Source organism: Dryas octopetala, chromosome 9, assembly GCF_963921425.1.
Source record: "Dryas octopetala chromosome 9, drDryOcto1.1, whole genome shotgun sequence".
NCBI classification, from domain to species: Eukaryota; Viridiplantae; Streptophyta; class Magnoliopsida; order Rosales; family Rosaceae; genus Dryas; species Dryas octopetala.
In genome coordinates this window covers 12880284-12901752 of record NC_141374.1, presented here as the reverse complement: position 1 = coordinate 12901752, position 21469 = coordinate 12880284, and the positions used below count along the sequence as shown (strand labels likewise).

General features: G+C 36.2%; 3 protein-coding genes and 1 pseudogene across 6 annotated transcripts; 2 read left to right on the top strand and 2 right to left on the bottom strand.

The window, feature by feature from the left end:
- Positions 1–562: 562 nt before the first annotated feature.
- On the bottom strand, positions 563–8820 carry LOC147274277 (RING/U-box protein). Of its 3 annotated transcripts, XM_086257666.1 has the most exons (16): positions 8739–8820; positions 8467–8577; positions 8058–8152; positions 7721–7811; positions 7418–7467; positions 7100–7169; positions 6537–6646; positions 6385–6450; positions 5637–6193; positions 5450–5536; positions 5233–5304; positions 5018–5093; positions 3004–4285; positions 2840–2914; positions 1258–2373; positions 563–1085 (listed from the first exon to the last, which is right to left on the bottom strand). In XM_086257666.1, the coding sequence occupies exons 2-16, from the start codon at positions 8536–8538 to the stop codon at positions 861–863; spliced, it is 4044 nt and encodes a 1347-aa protein (XP_086113792.1). In that variant the 5' UTR covers positions 8539–8577; positions 8739–8820; the 3' UTR covers positions 563–860. The 3 variants fall into 3 exon arrangements, with proteins under 3 accessions (XP_086113792.1, XP_086113793.1, XP_086113795.1); XM_086257667.1 differs by lacking the exons at positions 7100–7169; positions 8058–8152; positions 8467–8577; positions 8739–8820 and having other exon boundaries at positions 7721–7806; XM_086257669.1 differs by lacking the exons at positions 7418–7467; positions 7721–7811; positions 8058–8152; positions 8467–8577; positions 8739–8820 and having other exon boundaries at positions 6537–6642; positions 7100–7125.
- Positions 8821–10026: 1206 nt separating this feature from the next.
- On the top strand, positions 10027–13821 carry LOC147274276 (calcineurin B-like protein 7). Its single transcript, XM_086257114.1, has 9 exons — positions 10027–10132; positions 10833–10963; positions 11546–11628; positions 11829–11888; positions 12162–12270; positions 12405–12457; positions 12828–12908; positions 12986–13098; positions 13382–13821. Exons 2-9 carry the CDS (start codon positions 10864–10866, stop codon positions 13434–13436), a joined length of 654 nt encoding a protein of 217 aa, XP_086113240.1. The 5' UTR covers positions 10027–10132; positions 10833–10863; the 3' UTR covers positions 13437–13821.
- A 1175-nt stretch (positions 13822–14996) lies between these two features.
- Positions 14997–18307, top strand: LOC147274275 (calcineurin B-like protein 7; annotated as a pseudogene). Its single transcript, XR_015124233.1, has 7 exons — positions 14997–15226; positions 15328–15410; positions 15519–15578; positions 15728–15835; positions 15920–15972; positions 18028–18108; positions 18191–18307. The product of XR_015124233.1 is annotated as a calcineurin B-like protein 7 (transcript).
- Positions 18308–18465: 158 nt separating this feature from the next.
- On the bottom strand, positions 18466–21048 carry LOC147274274 (SGNH hydrolase-type esterase superfamily protein). Its single transcript, XM_086257112.1, has 5 exons — positions 20664–21048; positions 20130–20257; positions 19502–19741; positions 19079–19334; positions 18466–18987 (listed from the first exon to the last, which is right to left on the bottom strand). The coding sequence occupies exons 1-5, from the start codon at positions 21046–21048 to the stop codon at positions 18758–18760; spliced, it is 1239 nt and encodes a 412-aa protein (XP_086113238.1). The 3' UTR covers positions 18466–18757.
- Between the last annotated feature and the right edge of the window lie 421 nt (positions 21049–21469).

Sequence of the window (21469 nt, the reverse complement as noted above, 5' to 3'; positions counted from 1 at the left end):
GCATCTATTGAACTGAATTGCCGTTTTACTTGCAATGGTACAGTTCAATACTAAAATACTATTTCATGCACCCTTGATTGCAATTGCATCAATTGAAATGAACTAAACTACACTACTGCAAGTGGATTTTAATCCATTAGTTCAATTCCATGCAATAAAATTGCCTTGAACACCATCATTGTGAATGCTCTTACAATTCACCATAAAATCATCTAATTTAATTATAAAGCTACGGACTGGATCTCCCACCCATCAACATAAGATGGTATGCTTTTGTCAAACAAACCTCAAGATTCACAAGGTGTTTTGGGCTTCTCAATACTTAAAACTCAAGTTTTATCACTCTTCCTTTTGTATGGAAATCATGGAAATTACTGAACTCTTCAACAATTCAGTCAGCATTTGTTTCCATCTACCTTCCTTGCCCAGTATGAAATGGTTACTCTGCCCTGAGGTCTTTAGAATGTCAACCATCCTTAAGGGCCATGAAAGTAAAACCCAATATATTCATACAATTGTTTTTTTTTTTTTTTTTGGCTAGAGTTCATAATATTATGTGAAGAAACATGAAAATCTCAATCAATAGCATACAACTTCATATCAGGTTTTTCTCTTGCCACACAAGCAACTATGTCCAATGTGATGCACAATATCTTGCAAGATTCTTGTATATGATTTGTGCTCAGCCAGAAAACCAACCTGGATATACGTTCCGAGATATTTTCTTCATAAACTTATGCAATGTGTTTAAAAAAGGGGGTGGGGGTGTTTATACAATACCTCTCATAACTATAGACGAATGACACTAATTAGGAGAGAGTGGAAGCTCTGAATAATCTGAGAGCTGAAAATGACTGTTGTTATAGAGGATCGCTTTTTTCCTTCTGTCGAGCTGTCTCAACATACTGCCCTGCGAGTTTCTTCACCTTCTCACCTTCCTTAATAAGGAAACTTGCATCCTTGGCTTTAGAATGGTATTTCATAACTTTGTCAGTTGTTTTCGCCACGGCCCACTTATATTGTTCAGTTGTAATCACACCGCTCTTGCATAGTGGTCTGATGTGCTCTTTGATGTAGGCTTCCACCTGTATAAGATTGGAATGACAGGTCAGCTAACATATTGGGGAAGAAACTCATCTCCCAAGTCAATTACATTAAGTTAATACAAAGTAGTAAAATCCATTTTATATGAATTTAAAGAATGAAAAGATAACATATATGACAGATGAGTTTTAGGGCAAAGTGGCTAGGAAAGACCTTCTTAGATACAGAATTGATGCTGTTAGACTGATTGTTAGAATCCGTATTGGATTTCTTCTCCTTCCTTTCAACATTTCGACCTGGTTCGGGATGGCTTGTTGAATCGTCTCCCCCAGAGGAATTGCAACTGACACTGGCAACTACCATATTTTGTTCATAGTTCTCACTACCAGATTCTGATGCTTTTATTGCTTGGTTTGGCTTTGGCACATGATTTTCTTTCTCTTTAGAATCCTTGTCTTTAACCAGAGCTGCATCAATTAGTCCATATAACTTTTCTGATCCTTCTGGAAATTTCTTTATCAGTGGTTCTTTATCCGGTCCATATAATTCTTCACATTCTGCAACAGAAAGCTCTTCACCTTCTTTACCAAATAAGGATTCCAAAGGAACACAAGACTTGTCAGTCCCACCCTCCGTGGTTGAGTTTTCCCAACCTGAACAAGTATGATTGTCGAGCATGGAGGAAGAATCTTTTTGAACTTCAACAGTCTCTTCAGTCTTTTCAAGATCAAGAGTATGATTAGGTCTTTCAGGGTGAAGAGTAGAGAAAACCAGTTTCAGTTTTGATGCTCCTTCTTCTGGTTGTACATTAGAGACTTTTGTAGCAGTGGCACCAATGTAGTCTTCATCTTCCAAATTATACTCAAAATCACCATATATGTCCAGATCTGGATGAAAATCCATTTCAAATACATTATCAGGCCCTTCCTCTTTGATATATAATGATGGGTTGTCTTCTTCAGCAGGAACTTCCATATCGGGATGTGGAGTATTTGGAGGAGAATCAGACAGAAGACCGGCATTTCTTAGTGCTGCTTCAATTACAGGATCAATTGAAAGTTCATTGGCAGCTTGTTCTAATTTATCAGCAGGGAATGCAGATGGGGGGGAACGAAGTACTGGGGCTCCACTAGACTTGCTATTTTCTGAGCGATGCAACATCTCCTGGGAACATAGATTCTGATACACAAGCTTGCTGTTTGATCTATCAGCAACCTCCTTTTCTATATTAACTGCATCTGCAACAGCTAACTCTGTATCCGCAGTTCTACGGATCACCGGCAGATTTGCTTTCCTCAAGAGGAGCTCTGTCAGACGGTACAGCTGTGTCTGCACAGAAGATATTTATAACAAGTCAAAAGCACCAATTAACCTCCAGCATCTTGAAAATGGAACAAATTAATGCTGTTGAAAAGGAAACTTTTATAATCATACTAACATATGCTAAGAAACTCTTTTCACATTTTCTGATAAAATTTTTTTTATGCTCTGGTGGTGGAAGCAGAGGTGTGTCTAGCATAGGTTTGCTTAATGAGTCATGCCTCATGCAAGATTATTAAAAATTACGGCAACAGGTTACTTTTTACCATTTCCTCATAAGAAAATTTAAAACCACTTCCACCTTTCTGATTTTGCATTCAAAGTCCAACCAAAGGTAGAACACCTTTTCCATATTCAAAATATTTTCACATTAAAAATAACTCAAAGAGTAACCTAACAAGAGATGTAATTAATTTGACAAAGAACACACACCCATCCTGGTTAATAGAAGGCATACACACAGGGAATTTCATACCTGCCTCACTGATATGGGGATTTTATTATGACGACTGGGTGCCAAAACTGGTCTCATGTCTATTGGTAATTGAGCCTGCTCATAGCAACCACAAAATAGAATTATATCACCTTCCAAACCAAACAGCATAAATGAATGCTTTTAAAAGTAAAGCTGTTACATACTAGCAATGGGTAATTTCCTTTGAGCACAGCCTTATCTTCCTGTTTTTCATTTGTTGCATTCCTGCCTGCACCACTCGTTTTCCTGGCAAGAACCTCTAGAGCCCATTTTCTTTTATCAGTTTTTTTATCGACAGTTTTGTCAACCCCTTCCCTATTGGTTTTAGATTTGGAACCAGCAGATGAAGAAACCAAGGACCCTTCTGAGCGCCTGTCTCGATGTATTTTGTTAGAAGCAGATGCATCCTCTGAGCTTGGAACATTATTTTTATTCCCTTCATTTTCTAACGAAGGAACCCCAACTTTTGATGAAACCTTATTCGTTTCTGTGCAATTTGAAGTACCATTACTAAGAGATGACTTTGAACACTTTTCTGTCAACTTGAGCTGTTTATTGTTCTGCCCTAAATTACCTGCAGTTTTAAGAGCTAAGAGAGGCTTAATATCATCTTTTCTTGGGAATACAGATGTATCTGCTAAATACAACCTGGAAAGAATTGGATTTGTGGACTGCCTGTCAGACTCCTGCCCTGCACCTGTACCCCCTTTTAGAAGGCTAAGAACTGACTTCAAAGTCTCAACCTTTTCAGGCTTTGTAGTATCTATGCAGCGATGCTTCCAAAATTCAATCTCACAGTCCCGGTCCCATGCACGTTTTCGTCTTCCATTGGATGTTGCATAAATTTTCTTTGTTAGGTTCTCACGTACTTTTCCCTTCTGCAACATTGCCTTCCTTGCCTTCATTGCCAAATGTGATAACTTCTTAACAGGTTCAGTTTTAGGTCCTACTACAGCTGCCCTAAACGCAGCAAGAAGCTTTGGATCGAAAAGATTTTCACCAAAATCTTCTGAAGATTTGTTACAGACAGCTTCTCTTATTTCTTTTCTTAGTCTCTCAACAACCAGGGATGACTCCTTGTCCTCAGCAGCTCTCCTCATGATCTTTTTAACTCTCAAACCAGCCATTGTTTCTTGTTCTTCTGATGATTTATCAGCAGGATTAGGGCGTGCAAGGCCCTTGGAAGATTTACGGTTTGTAGTTCGAACAATGCTCAATATATCGGAAGTGGTGTTCCCCTCTACAGGATGACATTTTAACCTGCTATCTTTGGCGACTAGTGTCAGACTAGAGCAGTTTTTAGAGTCATTTGAAACAGATGCTTTGGCTTGGTCTGTGGAAGCATTCAGTTGAACCTTTTCCTTATCTCTGATTTTCTTTATAGAAACTTTAGTCTCAATCTTAGGGTTAGTATCTCCATCATCAGCACTCGTATGAAAGTCATCACTATTATTTCAAAGAGTCAAGAAGGTAAAATAAAAGTCAGAAATTTTGTTCTACATGCTATGAAGAATGTAAAGCCATAGCAAATTTCCATTTGAATTACACATCTTTCAGGCAAATGACAATAAATAGACGTGGAAATAGGCTAACAAAACAAGACATAGGCTGATGAAAACAACTTTAAATAAACATGCATTTTTTGTTCAATCAGTTTAATTGACTTGGGCTGACATTTCTTGATGTTTCTAGATAAGTATTTTTGATACTTTTAAAATTATGTTGCATGAATGTATGTTTAATATGGAAAAGCCAATCATTTGACACCCCTACATCCCTGGTTCGGTTTTACCTACAAACTACCACAATGCAGTGGTATTAGCATGATAGGGACCACCTTAACGGAATCCAAAAGCTATGAAGAGGAGATACTCCCTCCTGCAAACCTAAAATCTACTACAAGACCCACAAGCCAGCTGAATGAACCAAGGAATTCTATGGAGAACAGAAACACAATACATCCAACATAATTAAGGAAATCTAGAGTGGCAATTACGCAATTGATGGTGGCAGAAACACAAAACATCCAACATAAATTAGGAAAACCAGAGTACACAATTGATGGTGGCAGATTATGATACGAGGATAGCAGTAACAAAACCTGAGGAAACATAGTTATGAGCATTAATTGCTGAAAACCGTATAAGAATCAACGGATATATTTGGATGACATGTGACCTGCAATCAGTACGCTTTCTCTTCCCACCAGTCATTGCTGGAGCATCTGAACTAGCATCTGGTACAATCTTGTCAGCTGGAAACATTTAAAAAATGAGGCAATGTGCATAAGTGACTGTTGTATAAACAATTTAATAGAAATTTATTTCGCTCCCCACCCCCCCAAACAAAAGAAATAAAAAAGACAACTAATGCTGCTTAAAACAAAGTCATACCTATCAGCGAATACTCTTCTGAAAGACTGTGCTTCACATCTTCAGTCTCTTGATCTGGTACAAACTTGTCAGCTGGAAACATTTCAACATAGGCAATGTGCATGAGCTGTAGTATAAATAATTTAATCAAAAAATTTATCCCTCCCCCACCCCCCACCCCCCCTGGTGCCCCCCAAAAGAAAAAGCACAATAAATGATTCCTAAAGCAACTTCATACCTTTTGACAAACATTCTTCTGAAGGATTGTGATTCTTCACATCTCCAGTCTCTTGATCTTCAGTTCCATTATTATTCATGTCAACAGCTAGGGACACATTAACAATGAGAAAAAGTTGAACATGCAAAGTTATATGCTATCCTAATCATGAAATTATCAAGCTTTAAAAGGCAAAATATGTAATTACCAGACAAAAATGAGCCCACAGATAACCCAAGATGAAGACCCATATTGGGATCACTGTCAGACAGTTCGTTATTAACGCATGATTCATTAAACACCTTTTCGGAAGAATTTCTGATGCCATCAGAGCTACTACAATCATCCACTGATCCATCAGTACTCATCCTGAACTGATTGTGTGCCAAAGAATTTGAAGGCAAACTGAAGGAGGTAACACAGGACAAGGAAAGTTGTAGTTCCTGAGCTTCCAAAACTGGTTGGGGAATAGTTCTTTCGCCGGAAGGTTTTGCCACCGTGTGGCTGTCCTCGGAAGCTGATATCAATGTTTCAGTTTTCAGGTCCTTGCCAACTTCAACAGTTGGAAAAATGGTCTCACTTGGTTCTCCAACCATTGAGACAACAACTGCCGTCTCACCAGTATCAGCAACAGATACAGACACCATTTTAGAAAAAGTATCATCAGCCAAAGATTCACTGTTTGCATTTTCGGGAGCATACTGGCTGTTAGACCTCTGTACAGAATTTTCATCTGATTTTTGTGGCATTTCATCAACTACACATCTACAGAAAAATAAAAAATTATAATTAATTAATAAAAATTGTGTAGAGGTGAGGTTCTGCACATACATGAAAAATGCTTACTGATAAAACAATAAAACTGGAGCTTTAAGGCAAAATTCACAAACTAGACTTAGCAAAAGGACCAACAGTGCAACACCCATGAACAAAACAATCATCGCAATGTAACTTGCCTAGGGCATAACCATGTACTCTCAGATGTGCCCTCAGGGTCAAATCCCACACAGTAAGCATGGTACCTGTCTCCATTCAAGTAGAAAGGCAATTAGATAAATCATACATCTACATGGAGAAAGTTTATAAATCAAATCAATTGATTGTTTACCACAAGTCACATGAATCACAGGCAATTGATGTATCGAGATTGGAATCTCCCTCCATAGTTGCTGATCCACTTCGAATTTTGCAACCATCTCCATCCAAGCAGATAACTGCCTACAAAATGATAACGTACATAAGAATTCAATATCAGATGATAAAATGTCGAAATGTAAGCTTGACAATCAAAAAAAGACGTAAATTACAGCCTTGAGAAATAGAAACTTTTTTATTTTGGTGAACGAGAAATAGAAACTTTAGTCTCAACTATTACTTTTGAATCACACTAACCTCCAAAGTCATCTTTTTTTTTTTTTTTTTTTTAAGTTCTATATTTGACATTTTTCAGGAAACACAGAAGCATTCCCATATTTAAACAGGGCATATCCTGTATAAACTACTAATCAACTCCTCTCCACTAATATATGCATCTTGATGTGATGGGAAGGGGTGATGCAAAGATCAATCCTTTTGACGTATGATGGAAAGGAATACATGTAAAGATAATTTTAGAAAGATATTATGGGGATTCCAAGAAGATCTTAAAATGAATAAAGTAAAGATAATTACATTCTCATCTATATAGTATGATGGAAATGAGAGTGTTTTATTCTTCCCTTCAATACACCAATCATCATCTCTGCATAGATGAATATGGAAAAATTAGTCTCTGCTAAAACCTAGGCATAATAAGACAATAAGTGGCTTAATTGCAATTTCATAAACAGATTCTTGAATGCCAATATCATGATTCATAAGAACGCCACATAAGAGTACGGGCATTGAAAAACATATAATAACAAGTCCAAGGCTCTAAGACACATATAAATGCAAACAGTGGACCCTCAACAATATACTTAAACATGTTATTCTTAATTACCAAAGTACCTGAAAGATGAATCCTCATCCACTTTGCTGCTCCCAATAGTATCATATACCTTCATATTCAAATCAATCTCATATGCTTTAGCATGACTTTGCACCAACGTTAAGACACAATTTCAGAATAACTTAAAATTGGTATTTGCCAAGAAAAAGAAAACTATTGAAAACAGCCAGTGTGTAGAAATCAAAAGAACTATGCTTTGCAACTAGTTGTATTTAGTTTCATTATTATTTATATCAATGACAACAGAACTAAATACTAAAACCATGATGGGGAAAGAAGCATCGTTTATTTGCATCACTCACTGGAACACATGTGATCAATTGAAATTCATTCTGGCAAAGTGGGCAGAGGTTTGTAATGGTAGCCCAATTGTCAATGCATGCAAAACAGAACCTGAAAAAACCACGAGATAACCCCACGTCATAAAATAAAATTTTCACCTGTCAAATACAATATAATTTATGGTAAACAATACATTTATCTCATTTTAGCTCAATTATTACACAATAAGGGTGTGAGCAAGATGATGACTTCACCTCACATGAACCTTTAAATAAATTGAAAAATCTAACTAGAATCCACAGTTCTACTAAACTTCCTTGTGAATGCGAGGTCACAAAGACACTCTTAAATGCATACCAGTGCTGGCAGCAATCCAGAACACCCCTATCAATAACAGCATCCATGCATATCCCACATGTTTGACCCTCAAAATTAGGATTGTCCTGCACATTCTGAACATACCAACAAATTAATCTCAAACACGTAGTAGCAAACCAAGTAGCTGAAACTTAAACTTGTATACCCAAAAATCACAATAAGCAGGTCACAATTCACAAATTTGTTTATAAGCTTCAAATGTCGGACTTATTAGATGAAAATAGTTCATTCTCAGACCACAATTATTTAAAAGAAACACACATTTTCCATATATAATCATTCATTCAAAAAAATCAAGCTATACCAAAAAAAATATTCAACATAAACACAACTACCAGGCACTAGCTACAGTTCAATAAATCAAATGTACTTGAAGCTTAAAGCTTACATTGTTATAATTCTCATTAACTCCAAAAGCTTCTTCCTCTTGTATCCCACTTGTAACGAAATCCACTTCCATTTTTGTCACCCAAAGAACTCACCCCTTCAAATCCAAAACCTAATAAAATAAAAATTATCATTAAGAAAATGATTTCGTACAATTTGGAGATCAGCCAGCTGAAGGTTGATGATGAAAATAACTAGAATCGTAAAGGTCAAAAAGGGAAACAAGGAAAGGAAAACAACGATATGAGAGAGAGAGAGAGAGAGAGAGATTACGTGCAAAAGATGGAGACCACCATTTCTGTGTATCCCTGGAGCTTGGGGGAGAGAGATGTGAACGATCAAAGCCAGCGAGTTCATGACTCGGAAACTTTGCGAGGTATTGCAACGCGACGAGAAGGCCCAAAGGGCTGACGTCCGGAAGCCCAATAACAGCCCATGGACTACCTTTCAAGCTGAGGCCCAAATATTGCCATCCGTGCTAGGCGACCAGAAAATCCACGTGGCACTATATGACTACCGAGAGCAGGGTTCGTGACTTCGTGGGAAGCCCGTCCTCCTCATTAAACAAACAATTTGTAATAGCTGGCAACTGGAAAACACATCAATTAAAGAAATCTATCCTCTATTTATATTTTTACCAAAAAAAAAATATATATTGTATTTGATTTTGTATTTAACAATTAACATATTGCATTTAAACTTTAAAAAATATTCAAGTCAACCAAATTTTAATGATCAAAATTTAAGTTAGTTGGACTTGGGGAGCAAATCAATAATGCATAAAAATAATATTATATCAGATAAACAAAAAAACTTTACCAATTGGCAATTGTGTATGTCCATTGTATTTTTCATAACAGTCCAAAAAAAAAAATTGTATTTCTCATTAGGTGCGCGCGGTCACATGATAGTGATACATCCTCACGTATATTTTTATTAATACATAAAGAAATGTAAATGAAGAAATACATATAGGTGCAAGTCTTATCATACACAATGTCAATCAATACACCAATGTTATGTACCAACTAATAACTGGTCTAATGGTATTTCTTTTTAATTATGCTAGAGAGCAGAGAGATCCCAAGTCTCATGGAGAGCTCTCAAGTCTCTTCACAATGTTAGATAATATTAAATAACTACTAAATCCAAAAACATAAACAGTTAGAAAATGAGTCAGATACAGTGACATACCAATAACAAATAAAACAATGTCATAAGATTCAAACTTGGTGTCCCTTTGACATTACTAAATGCTCGCATGTCACAGATAATAGATTAAAGCCAAAATAATAATAAATTGAAAGAAATGAAGGCAAAATATATGGAGAAAGTGATGGTAGCAGAACTGGAAAACGAAATTTATGACTTAAATACACTGGCATGCATGCGAAGTCAGAAGAAGAATATAAAGCCAATAAAGGATACTGCCAATGGACTAATGGAATATAGTTCTTGTGAATGAAAGTGAAATAGCATTATCAACTCTAAAAAGTTTAAAGTTGAGCACTCACCCAGGTCAGTTTCACAAAACTAAGCCAATCTATAGCTCTTCATGAGTCATATATAGCTTTTTGGTATTACTTTCCATTTCGATCTTTTGGGTGTTTAGTGGGGAAACATGGTTTGGGGTTTGCATGCTGCTGTTTTGAGCTGGGGTCGACCAGGTAGGTTTACCATATTGGGTTTCTTCCTTTTCATTGTTTGCTTGCAAGGGAAAAAAATGTTTGGAACTTGTTTGTTTTTGTTTTTTTGTGGATTTGGAGGGTGAGAATTCAGACTATGAAAGCAGACAGTGTTCTGTCATTAACTTATTAGTCTGGTTGACTTTTTCTTCATGCTTTGGCAGCTTCGTTATGCAAGGTACTAGCTTTGCATTTGTGTTAATTGGGATTAATGGAACAGTTCTGTTAGTGCTTCTTTTAAATTTTCTTGCTAGATCTAGACCCTTCACCATTGATCCAAGCATGTCAATGATATATTTTGATCCAAGCATGTCAATGATATATTTTATTCCCACCAAAAGTACATGTACCCAGATCAAGACCTTTTGCTTTGGTCCTATATGGATCTTCCTTCATATATGTACCATTGCTTAACAATTAAATAGCTTGACCAACCAATTAAGAGGGTTTAATACCCATTTCTGGCAAATGGGTTGCCTGAGATTTTTAAATTTTTGAATTTGATCCTATATGATAGTTTTAATGGTCATTTATGAGGGTAGTTTCATTTTAATTTCAACATGGAAAACTTGTGGGTGTTGGGTTTTTTTGAGCTGGGATATATGGAATAGGAAGTATATGATCTGATGAAACTACTCAGAATACCTATTGTTTTGATGCATTTTTTATTGGATCCTGGCAGATCAAGCATTTGATAATCTTTAATTGGAATCATGCCTGGTTTCATGCACTGCTTTTGCTTGAAGAGTTCCAAAGTTCATAGACATAGAATAGGGTACGAGGAGCCTACTGTTCTTGCTTCAGAAACTTCTTGTAAGTAGAAATTTCAAGAGTTGCTTTATTAACTTAATATGCACTGCAATATCTATCTCTGGCATTGTTCACATGAAGCCATTGTGTTTGATGCTGTGCATATAGGTTTCTATTTCTATTGTAGGATGTTGCTTGCTTCATCTTTATTATGGTACTCTAGAATTCCTCTCTCTTTCACTTGTAGTGTTGGGTTTGCTTAGGAGCAAGGCTGTACCACCATAAAAGTTTTTTTTTATTTTTTTTATATGAAAGGGCTGGGATCATAAAATTTATTAAACTGATTGATAAATTAGTTACAGGAAAGTCCCTAGCTAAACAATCCAATAGCCAACTTGGGCCTTCCTCAAACCATAACGACAGTCATAGTTAAACTATAGCGCACTAGCGAATGCGCAACGAAATTACACTCTCTTGGTCATAAAAGTTAATTAAGTTACTGAGCATCTGATAATTTAGTTTGAATTTGTTGTATATTTCTAGTGTATGGACAACTTATAATAAGTGTTTGTACGTAACATATGGTTGATGGTAATCTCTACAATTCAAATTTCTAAACTTGTTGGTACTTCAATTATTTGACAGTTACTGTAAATGAAGTGGAGGCCTTGTATGTTCTGTTTAAGAAACTAAGCAGTTCCATAACTAACGATGGTCTTCTCCGCAAGGTACTTCTGGCTAACTGTTTGCTAGTGATGACTCACTGTTTGCTCACTGTTTGAGTCTTTGACATAGTTCTAGTGATGACTCACTGTTTGTTCTGCATTCTGAAAGCTATAGTTTATATAACTGAAGGTTGATATAGAATCTTCAACACTTTCATTTTCTTACGATCCCTTGCACTAAATCTTTGACATGATCTGAACAGGAAGAATTCCAGCTTGCACTATTTCAAAGCAGCAGTAAGCAGAATCTTTTTGCGGACAGGGTTGGTGTCTTTTATTTATATACTGAATTTTCTTGTTTTGAAGTTTGTGTTTGTGAGTTTGTCCACTGTGGATCAAATTTTTGCATGCTACATTAGAGTGAGTGCAAACTTTCTGACCTTCCACACAAAGAGAAAAGGCCTTTATGTTGGTTGCAGCAGGAAGAGTTACTTAAATAATAAGACTTTCCCATAAGAATTCTATTCTAGAATAAGAAAATAAATCCAATTAGAAATTTAAGATATATGCTAACAATCTGCAAATTGTCATTGCAGGTATTTGATTTGTTTGATATCAAGCATAATGGGGTTATTGAATTTGGAGAATTCGTTCGGTCATTAAGCATTTTTCACCCAAATGCTTCTGAAGCAGACAAAATTTCATGTATGATAGTATCATGCGATTATAGAAGACGATAATTTTTCTTTTCCACTACAATGTCAAGCATTTTTTCTTTTTTGGCCACCAATATCAAGCATATTTATGACCATTAAACTGTGAAAGTATATACTTTGCAGTTGCATTTAGATTGTATGATCTACGACAGACTGGCTACATTGAGCGTGATGAGGTGAATCCCCTGCTACTTTCTTCTTGAACACATTTCCTTCAAGAAAATTGAAAATTGTGGTTAATTAAGCACATCAATTTTCATACTTGAGAGTCTCTTACTCTTGCTCATTATTAATGATTAATTCCATCAACATATGGAGCAATGCATCTTTCGTAAAATTAAGTTAACTGGCACTGTCAGTGTTTGTCAACAAAATTTTCATGAATTGTACATTGTGATTCCCCAGTATGTATTAATGTGTAGGCTATATTGAGATGTTCCCACATATTCTTTGTTTCCACATTTTTGTTCATCTTTTAAAGGATGAAATTTCTGCAAATCTGAGTCTTTCTACCTCTCTATGTTGTGGATAATACTACCATGGAAGGTGAAGGAGATGGTGTTAGCCCTTTTGAGTGAATCAGATCTGGCACTTGCTGATGATGTCGTTGAATCAATTATCAATAAGGTTTTGATTATTCTACACTTCGTTATACGTTCTTTTTTACTCGTTATTCTATCTAATTATTCTGTGTTTCTCTAAAGACAATGATGGAGGCAGATTTAAAAGGAGATGGGAAAATTGATCAAGAAGAGTGGAAGGAATACGTAGCAAAGCATCCTTCTCTTATAAAGAATATGACTCTTCCATATCTAAAGTGAGTCCCAAAAGTCTGTTAATCTCAACAGCACTGTTTTCTTTCATCTATCTATTTGACACTAGGTTTCTTTCATCAATCTTTAGCTTTATATAACTCTTTGCTCTTGCCATTGCTCCTGGATGGCTTGAAAAGTAAAACATGCAGTCTATACAGAAAGTAGTGATTAATAACCAACTGTCCAAATATGAATTGCTTTGTCTTTTTCAGCTAACTTAATATGCTAATTCAAAACACATTTCCACCAGAGTTTCGTGGTTATAAGCCGGCTTTTGTTTTCTAGGGACATAACTATGGCATTTCCTAGCTTTGTGCTCAACACTGAAGTTCAAGATTAGATATCATATAATTGTATTGCAAAGATACCAGACAGTGACCAAGTATTCTCAATCAGACACTGCACACATCGAGTAGCTAGCTAGTGTAGGGCATGGTACTCTGTTGATTACAGCTTATGCAGCACATAGAGGATGAAAGGAGCCAAAGAAAGGAAACTACTAAGGCCACTCCATTGCATAGCCTATATTGAGATCAAGCAAGGCGTGGTGTATTCTTTTCTGTAATGAAGGAAACACTTCACTGTTATCACATAGTGGGTTGTGTAACTTAACTGTTTATTTCTCAGATGGTATAAATTTTAGTTTAGATTGTTTATAATCATTCCCCATTTTTCTTTTAGTTGGCTGGCCCATTGTTTCCCAACTCTACTTTGTGGAACTTTTTTCTGTGTGACTTGAGAAATAAATATATTGGTATCACCCCTAGATGTTCGAGAATTCAACATTTTTTCTTTGCTAAGAAGGTTTAAATGTTAAACACGAAATTCACCTAATCTATTATAATGAACTTTTATAATGAAAACACTTTCAAAATAGCAAATTTGGTACATGTGGGTGTTAATTACTCACTAAAGCACGCAAACCTGATACATTATTAAACATATAATTTGTCGCGAGATCCACATCAATTAATGGTTGATAATCTTCTACGCGTGTATTTGTTTGTTAATATTGACAATATTCTGTTTCATACGTCCATGACCCTCGTCATAATCAAAGAAAACGTAGACTCTTGAAAATGAGCGTATGTGTTCCCATGATATAATTACAGATTTAGAAGAATATAGGCTCTTGAATATAGCCTTTTAAATTCACACGACTTGCCTGTGACTTTTAAATTAATTAATTTGGTTTTTCTTTCTATCTATTAAATCATTTATATATCTATGTTTTGTACGTTTGTAATATAAATTCAATTTCATAACTTGTGTTATGTATCATCCCTAACTTTAATGGTTAAAGGAATGTATTAAAGAGAACTTATGTCCCCAACTGAATAAGCTTCATTTCCAGCAAGTACTACTACCAAAAAGAAGAACCAGATTCCAAATTCAAATAGAATAAACCATAACCATTATTGTGGAATTTTGTTATCTTCTTCAATCAAGGCATGTGCACCTGCTTAATTAGCATAAGTTTGAACTTCCACCAAACTGGTGAATATAAATGAAAGATATTAAGTGCATGCTGCACTAGTCTCTACTTATGTCAAATTAGCATCTATCTATCTGATAGGTCATCATCACACATTTCTTTCAACATGGGCCATAAAAATTAAAAATAGTGAATTCAGCCTAAACAATTAGGTCGTATAATTTAAACCCATGTCTGCATAGTACAATACAGTACAGTCCAATACAATTAAGTATAGTTCATGTCTAGTCTAATACGTTTAAGTATGGTTCAGTCCAGTTCAGTTCAATATGGCCTAAGAAAACATTAGGAAAAGCGAGTCAGGCTCAAGCATCCATGCGCAAACAAAGTCTGACGGTTACAAAGTCATAAATGTAATTCAAATCCAAAGTTGAATATGTTCCTTAGGACCTTAACGCTTTTTAAAGGCACATTTTGTACAGCTACAAAAACCCAACAGACTCTCACATTGCAAGCTCTCTGAACTCTAGGAAATTTTTTTATCCATCCTTATATTTAACATTTATGTTACGGTACACTAACTCTCCTCAAAGAACACTACTTTTGTTCACATAAGGCGTTTTTAATGGGCTGTGTCTGCATGAAGCAGCAACTTGAATGCGAAAACGCAGCTGTTCTTGCTGCTCAAACCTGTTGTAAGCTTCATATTGTTTTCATTTACTTGTTCTTGGGTGCAATTTTCTATTTTGGGTTTCACTTCATTATTCTCTGTGCATTACATTCTTGGTTTTTGCAGTTAAGGTGATTGAGATTGAGACTTTGTATGAGCTGTTCAGGAAGTTAAGCAGTTCTATAGTTGATGATGGGCTTATAAGCAAAGTAAGTTTTCATCTCTTCGTTTCAGAAACCATTAATAATTTAATACTAGTTTTTATTATAAGCTTTTCATTTGGTGGTATGGATTCATTTTCTACACTTTGTTTTCAGGAAGAGTTTCAACTCGGATTATTCAGGAACAGCAAAAAACAAAGTCTCTTTGCAGACAGGGTGAGCTTCCTGACTTAAGTTTTGAGTCTTTGACATTAACAATTGAACTGTGATTGGTAACTTCTTTTTTTCTAAATTTGGAATGCTGATCTTTTATTGTCATTCCAACAATTCTGTTTATTTTCTGGGGACAACTTATCTTGGCGTAGATCTTCCATATGTTTGACTTGAAACATGATGGGGTAATAGAATTTGAAGAGTTGTTCGATGTCTAAGTGTATTCCATCCAGAAGCACCCCAAGCAGAAAAAGTTTCATGTATGCAATTCTGCACATTTTATCTGAATGTGTGTACATAAGTATGTAAAGGTTGTATTAAAACTTTGGCATTTGATGTGGCAGTTACATTTCAGTTATATGATATATGGCAGACAGGCTTCATCGAACGGGAGGAGGTAAACAATCACTTTCAAATCCTAGCTAGTTCTTGTTCTGTCCTAAGCAGATAATAACATTTAGAGGAAATTACCAATTTAGTCCATTTATTTGTTCTAAAGTCTCATCTTGGTCCACGATTTTTTTTTTTGGCCAACTTAATCCACTAACTGTTTGACGTTTGCCAACATAGTCCATTCCGTCAAAATTTCAATAACAGCCGTCAAATTTAGGGGCAAAATGGTGAATTTATATCCTTAAATGTACCATTGGTCCACTTACTTTCACGTTTTTCCCAAGTTGATCCACTTTCTTTTCGACATTTACCTACTTGGTCCATTCTATCAATTTTGTTATAAATCCTGTTAAAATGAAGGACAAAATTGTCTTTTCATATTCAATAAATTTTTAATTCTATTTCTAATTTTAAAAATATTAGAACTAAAAAAAAAACCCAATAATTAGATTTAAAAAACAAAAAACAAAGAAAAAACATCCATACCCTTAGATCGATCAACAAAGAAAAATAACAGCCCCCACAAATTTTTTTTCTTTTTTCTTGTTCTTTTTCTTTCTTCTTCTTGTTCTTCTTTTTCTTTTTCAATTCACACACAAAATCCAAAATTATGCAGTAAACCCAAAGTCCATTTAATTGCAGTAAACAAAAGTTGCATAAACCCAAAGTCCATTTGCAGTAAACCCAAATTCTTCTTATTGTTTGATCACACCCATAGCCATTTCTTTTCCCTAATTCTTCTTCTTCTTCTTCCCTGATCACACCCATAGCCATTACTTTTTTTTTCACCTTCTTTCTTATTCTGCAACTTCCCATGATCTTCACTCATGCCCAACTATAAAAATAATTTTAAAACAAAAAACAAAAATAAAAGAAGAACAAGAAGCCTAGGTTCCACCCACAACCCGTAGCCCTTCCTCCCTCCCCACCATCTCCACCCTCACTTGCAGAAAACAAAAAAAAAAAAATTGGAAAAAAAGAATATATAGGAAAAAAACAACAGAAAAAATCAAACCCACCATCACCTCCCTTCTCCAACCCATGCCCAGCCCATACCCACCACCCACAACCCTCTATCCACCATCGGCAACTCACCCACCCACCACCCTCCACCCTCTCCTCCCTGTCACTGACCTTCTGCCCGGCCCTACTACCACACCTAGCCAGTGACCCCCTCTTCCCCCTCTCCTATTCTCTCTCTCTCTCTCTCTCTCTCTCTCTCTCTCTCTCTCTCTCTCTCTCTCTCTCTCTATTTTCCCCTCTCTCTGAATGTGCAAATCCAGCTTCGTCTTCTTCATTTGCAGCCAAATCCATTTTCGATATGCCCTTTTTGCCAATCGTCGACTTCACCCCATCTTGATCTGCCTCTGCTTCTGCCATTGGAGCCTCGGGCGACGACACTAGGAGCTTCTACTTCCGCCATTGGAGATGAGAAAATGAGGTTTAGGGAAGGAAGATGGGTGGCTGGGGTTTGCGGGTTTGGCTGGGGATTTACAATGGGTTTTTTTCCTTTGTTTTTTGTTTTTTGTTTTTTAAATTTAATTATTGGGTTTTTTTTTTAGTTCTAATATTTTTAAAATTAGAAATAGAATTACAAATTTATTAAATAAGAAAAGACAATTTTGTCTTTCATTTTAACAGAATTTATAACAAAATTGATAGAATGGACCAAGTAGGTAAATGTCGAAAAGAAAGTGGACCAACTTGGGAAAAACGTGAAAGTAAGTGGACCAATAGTACATTTAAGGATATGAATTCACCATTTTGCCCCTAAATTTGACGGCCGTTATTGAAATTTTGACGGAATGGACTATGTTGGCAAACGTCAAACAGTTAGTGGATTAAGTTGGCCAAAAAAAAAAATCGTGGACCAAGATGAGACTTTAGAACAAAGAAATGGACTAAATTGGTAATTTCCCCTAACATTTATTATTTAACAATATGATTACCATTTTCACCTTGAGAAGATGCATCAGAGCTTATTTCAACTTCAAGCATTTGATTGAGTTAGTAGATATGCACATGCATGAAGTACTCATCCTTTGTTAACTGGTGAAAGGTCAAAGAGATGGTTTTGGCGCTTCTGAAAGAGTCAGACTTGTTCCTATCTGATGACATTGTTGAAGCAATTATTGATAAGGTAAGGCATGCAAATTGGTGCTACATGTAATCTGTCTAATCATGTAACAATTAAGTACATCTTTTGCTTTGTAATTTCGTAGACGTTTGAGGAAGCAGATTTAAATGAAGATGGGAAGATTGATCTGGAAGAGTGGAAGGAACTTGTGGATCGCAATCCATCCTTATTGAAGAACATGACAATTCCATATCTGAAGTAATTCTCCACTTACCTCATTTCTCTACATAATTAATTACGATTAGAAACCTCATAACAATATCTAATCTTGTATTTCATTTAATGCAGGGACATCACAACTGCTTTTCCTAGTTTTGTGCTGAGATCAGACATTGAAGATGAAACTAACAACTACCTTTAAATTGGATCCCATTGCATTACCAAAAACAACAAAATACACATTTAGTTGCCAAAAGACATCAGTCAACAATTTGGTAATGTCACTTATATTCTGATATGTACTAGAAAATTTCACAATCTCAGTCATGTTTCCAAGCAGGTGTTACATGCTTGCGTACGTGACTTTAATCTCGTCAGTACTTGATGCAGAAAGTATAGGTACCAAAAAAATTTCCAGGAATACCTTTGGAGCTTCTCCATTGGATCTTGGGTTCTAGAGTATGGCCATTGTTGCTGCTTCTCCATCCAATCTTTAGGAGTTCACTGCTACCATATCCCTCAAGTTCATGGGATAGCACATATTTGTGTGCAGGCCATTCCAGACATTATCAGCTAGGATGGCATTGACTGCATCAGTTGGATGAAATTGGTCCCACCAGATATGGTTAGAGGCATTACTGCAAGCCATTTCTGGTGACATACACATGATAAAACCCTTGTAATCCCCCAACCCACAGCAAGCATCGGTAGTGACCTCGAAACCTGAACAAGAGAGCATAATTCACAGCATTACGTGTGCACACCACTAACAGATATGGTAAAATGGGTGGAAGAAGTTTAGAAAACCTCTCACCGTAACGTTCGTGGTTCTTTATTATATCCATGGAACCTTCAAACACATCACAGAAGATGATATTTGAATCAGGAAGCTCTTCACCTAGCCCCTCAATCATATACCTCATGACAAAGTTGAACTCCATTACCATGTTGTTGATCTCCTCAACACACTGTCCATCCTTCATTCTGTACTGGCATAAATAGTGAGGAGCACAACCTATAGGTGCCAACCCCATGATCACCACCTTGTTGACATTTATGCTGTACAAGTTCTGTACCATCAATGACAACATATAATAGGCGACTTTTGAAGTCAGAAAATCGAAGTAAATTGAGATCTCTAAGTAATGATTTAGACTCCAAATCGGGAAACTATTTAGACACCATCATCATTTAAACACAACAATAGGTTGGAATCAGAGTACAATTAGGAAATCACCTTAATTTCCTGCTTCACAGTAGATGCTAAGAACTGATTGAAGCTCCACGGCAAATACAGATTTTGCACATTGGATACATTACGCAAATAGTAATGTATATAGTCATTGATTCCAATTGAAATGTAAAGCACTGAATTTGAGATGAGATCAATTGCAGCTTGTTCCCCCATACTTAGTACAAACTGCTGATAGGTATCTGTAAACTGCTGAATTTGCTGAGAGAAGGAAACATGTTGACCCTGTAAAAAAATTACACCAATAATGGTTTTGATGAGTTGGAATAACCCAGAAGAGTGGAAGCTATTCAAAAAATAATGCTCTAGATTCTCTTAATAGACCATAAGCTTAAATGAAGGGGTACTTAAGCTTTGCTAAATAAACATGAAGGAAAGAATCAAAAAATTTAAACTATGAAATCACATTGCAGATTGAAATTGAAGTGGATATAGCAGATCCCAAGTTTCATATCCCTTACCCTATTGACTACCAATCAAAAAGCCTAAAAATTCTACAATCAAACCATATAAATGAAGACCTTATATTATTGAACAGCTAAAAGCAAGATTGAATGAAAATATTTTACAAAGCTTGAAAGGCATTCTGATTCAATAGCATAATGAAGCATACCAATTCCGACCCACTGGTGAATATAATTCCAGCACCAGCAGATGCAAAATTCACTCCATGAACCATATCTTCAACTCTTCCTGTCTGCCCAAGAAAACTCGGTATAAAAGGAAGCCCAAGACGGAGTGCTGATAGAAAATTCCACAAACAAAACCTTTGTAAGAGAAAATTTTGCTAGCTAAGCCAGTTCATCAAACACACACACACACACACACTTTACAAAGAAACATGCTGCAAATTCTCAACATTCAAATTTTGTTCAAGAAAACACATTCACAACTCATTTTATTCCTTCAAGAAACGAATTAAGCTCTGTTTTTCTGAGAAATTGGTTCAAAAAAATCCTTGAATTTTATATTTCAGGCATTTGGGGTTCCAAGCAAACCAAAATCTTCAATAAAAAAACCAACCAACGAAACCATTGACATGAAATGAACCAAGAACACAGATACAACCCAGATAACAAAAAGACCATTAGAATTTAGAACTTCCCACTATGCAAGAAAAGGGTGGTGTTTAAAAAAGGAACATTACCAAGATAATCAACAGGAATTCTGCCATTGCAGAACCTCCCAGTGGGGCGGTGCGTGTCGAAGTCTCGGCCGTAAGGGAGGCGGTCGGCACGAGCCAAGGTCCCGAGGAAATTGTTGGTGCCACAGTCGACGGAGGAGTCGCCAATGACGAAGAACGCAGGGACCAGAGGAGCCTGTGGGGTTGTTGAAGATGATGTTGGGTTCAAAGAGATTGAAGAAGAAGAAGAAGAAGAAGAAGAAGAAGAAGAAGAAGAAGAAGAAGAAGAAGGTGGAAAAGCGGGGCTGACGGGGTTGATGAGTTCTTGTGGGTATGTCGGAGCACTTGGCTGTGAAGCAACGGTGGAGATAAGAATGGAGATTAAAGAAACAAGAAGATTGATCGCCATGGTTTCAGTGTTTTGGACAAAGACAGAGAGAGGAGGGTTTTGGCGGGTAACGGGACGGTTAAAGGAGTTGAAGTTGCGACCTTGGGTTTGAAACCTTGGGCTTTAAGCAATTACCTCACTGGCCCAAGCCCAAATGTGGTAGTAGGGTAGTGGGCCTTAAATAATTGGCACTTCTTCCTCAGTTTCTCTTTTTTTTTTTAATGTTCAAATGAGGTAGAGAATGAAAGTCGAATAAATGCAGGCATAAATATTCTATCATTGGATTTATAAATCGCGTGGTACTATTTTTTTTTAATATCAATAATTTGTGTCCATTTTTCAGAAAGGAGAGATTAAGTGTCACCACTGAATCAATTGGCTCTTGATGTGATACTATTTTATTATGAATGGAAGGATTTGTATCTGGCAAAATGAATCTCCT

Excerpts from the sequence above, each read along its gene's own strand:
- LOC147274277 (XM_086257666.1), bottom strand. The coding sequence starts at position 8,538 with ATGGAAGTGGATTTCGTTACAAGTGGGATACAAGAGGAAGAAGCTTTT. Across the intron at positions 8,153-8,466 it reads TTAATGAGAATTATAACAAT|AATGTGCAGGACAATCCTAA; the intron begins GTAAGCTTTAAG and ends TGGTATGTTCAG. Across the intron at positions 5,537-5,636 it reads TGTGGGCTCATTTTTGTCTG|CTGTTGACATGAATAATAAT; the intron begins GTAATTACATAT and ends ATGTGTCCCTAG.
- LOC147274276 (XM_086257114.1), top strand. The coding sequence starts at position 10,864 with ATGCCTGGTTTCATGCACTGCTTTTGCTTGAAGAGTTCCAAAGTTCAT. Across the intron at positions 11,629-11,828 it reads ACGATGGTCTTCTCCGCAAG|GAAGAATTCCAGCTTGCACT; the intron begins GTACTTCTGGCT and ends TGATCTGAACAG. Across the intron at positions 12,909-12,985 it reads TTGAATCAATTATCAATAAG|ACAATGATGGAGGCAGATTT; the intron begins GTTTTGATTATT and ends GTTTCTCTAAAG.
- LOC147274274 (XM_086257112.1), bottom strand. The coding sequence starts at position 21,048 with ATGGCGATCAATCTTCTTGTTTCTTTAATCTCCATTCTTATCTCCACC. Across the intron at positions 20,258-20,663 it reads AATTCCTGTTGATTATCTTG|CACTCCGTCTTGGGCTTCCT; the intron begins GTAATGTTCCTT and ends ATTTTCTATCAG. Across the intron at positions 19,335-19,501 it reads CTGTGAAGCAGGAAATTAAG|AACTTGTACAGCATAAATGT; the intron begins GTGATTTCCTAA and ends TTGATGGTACAG.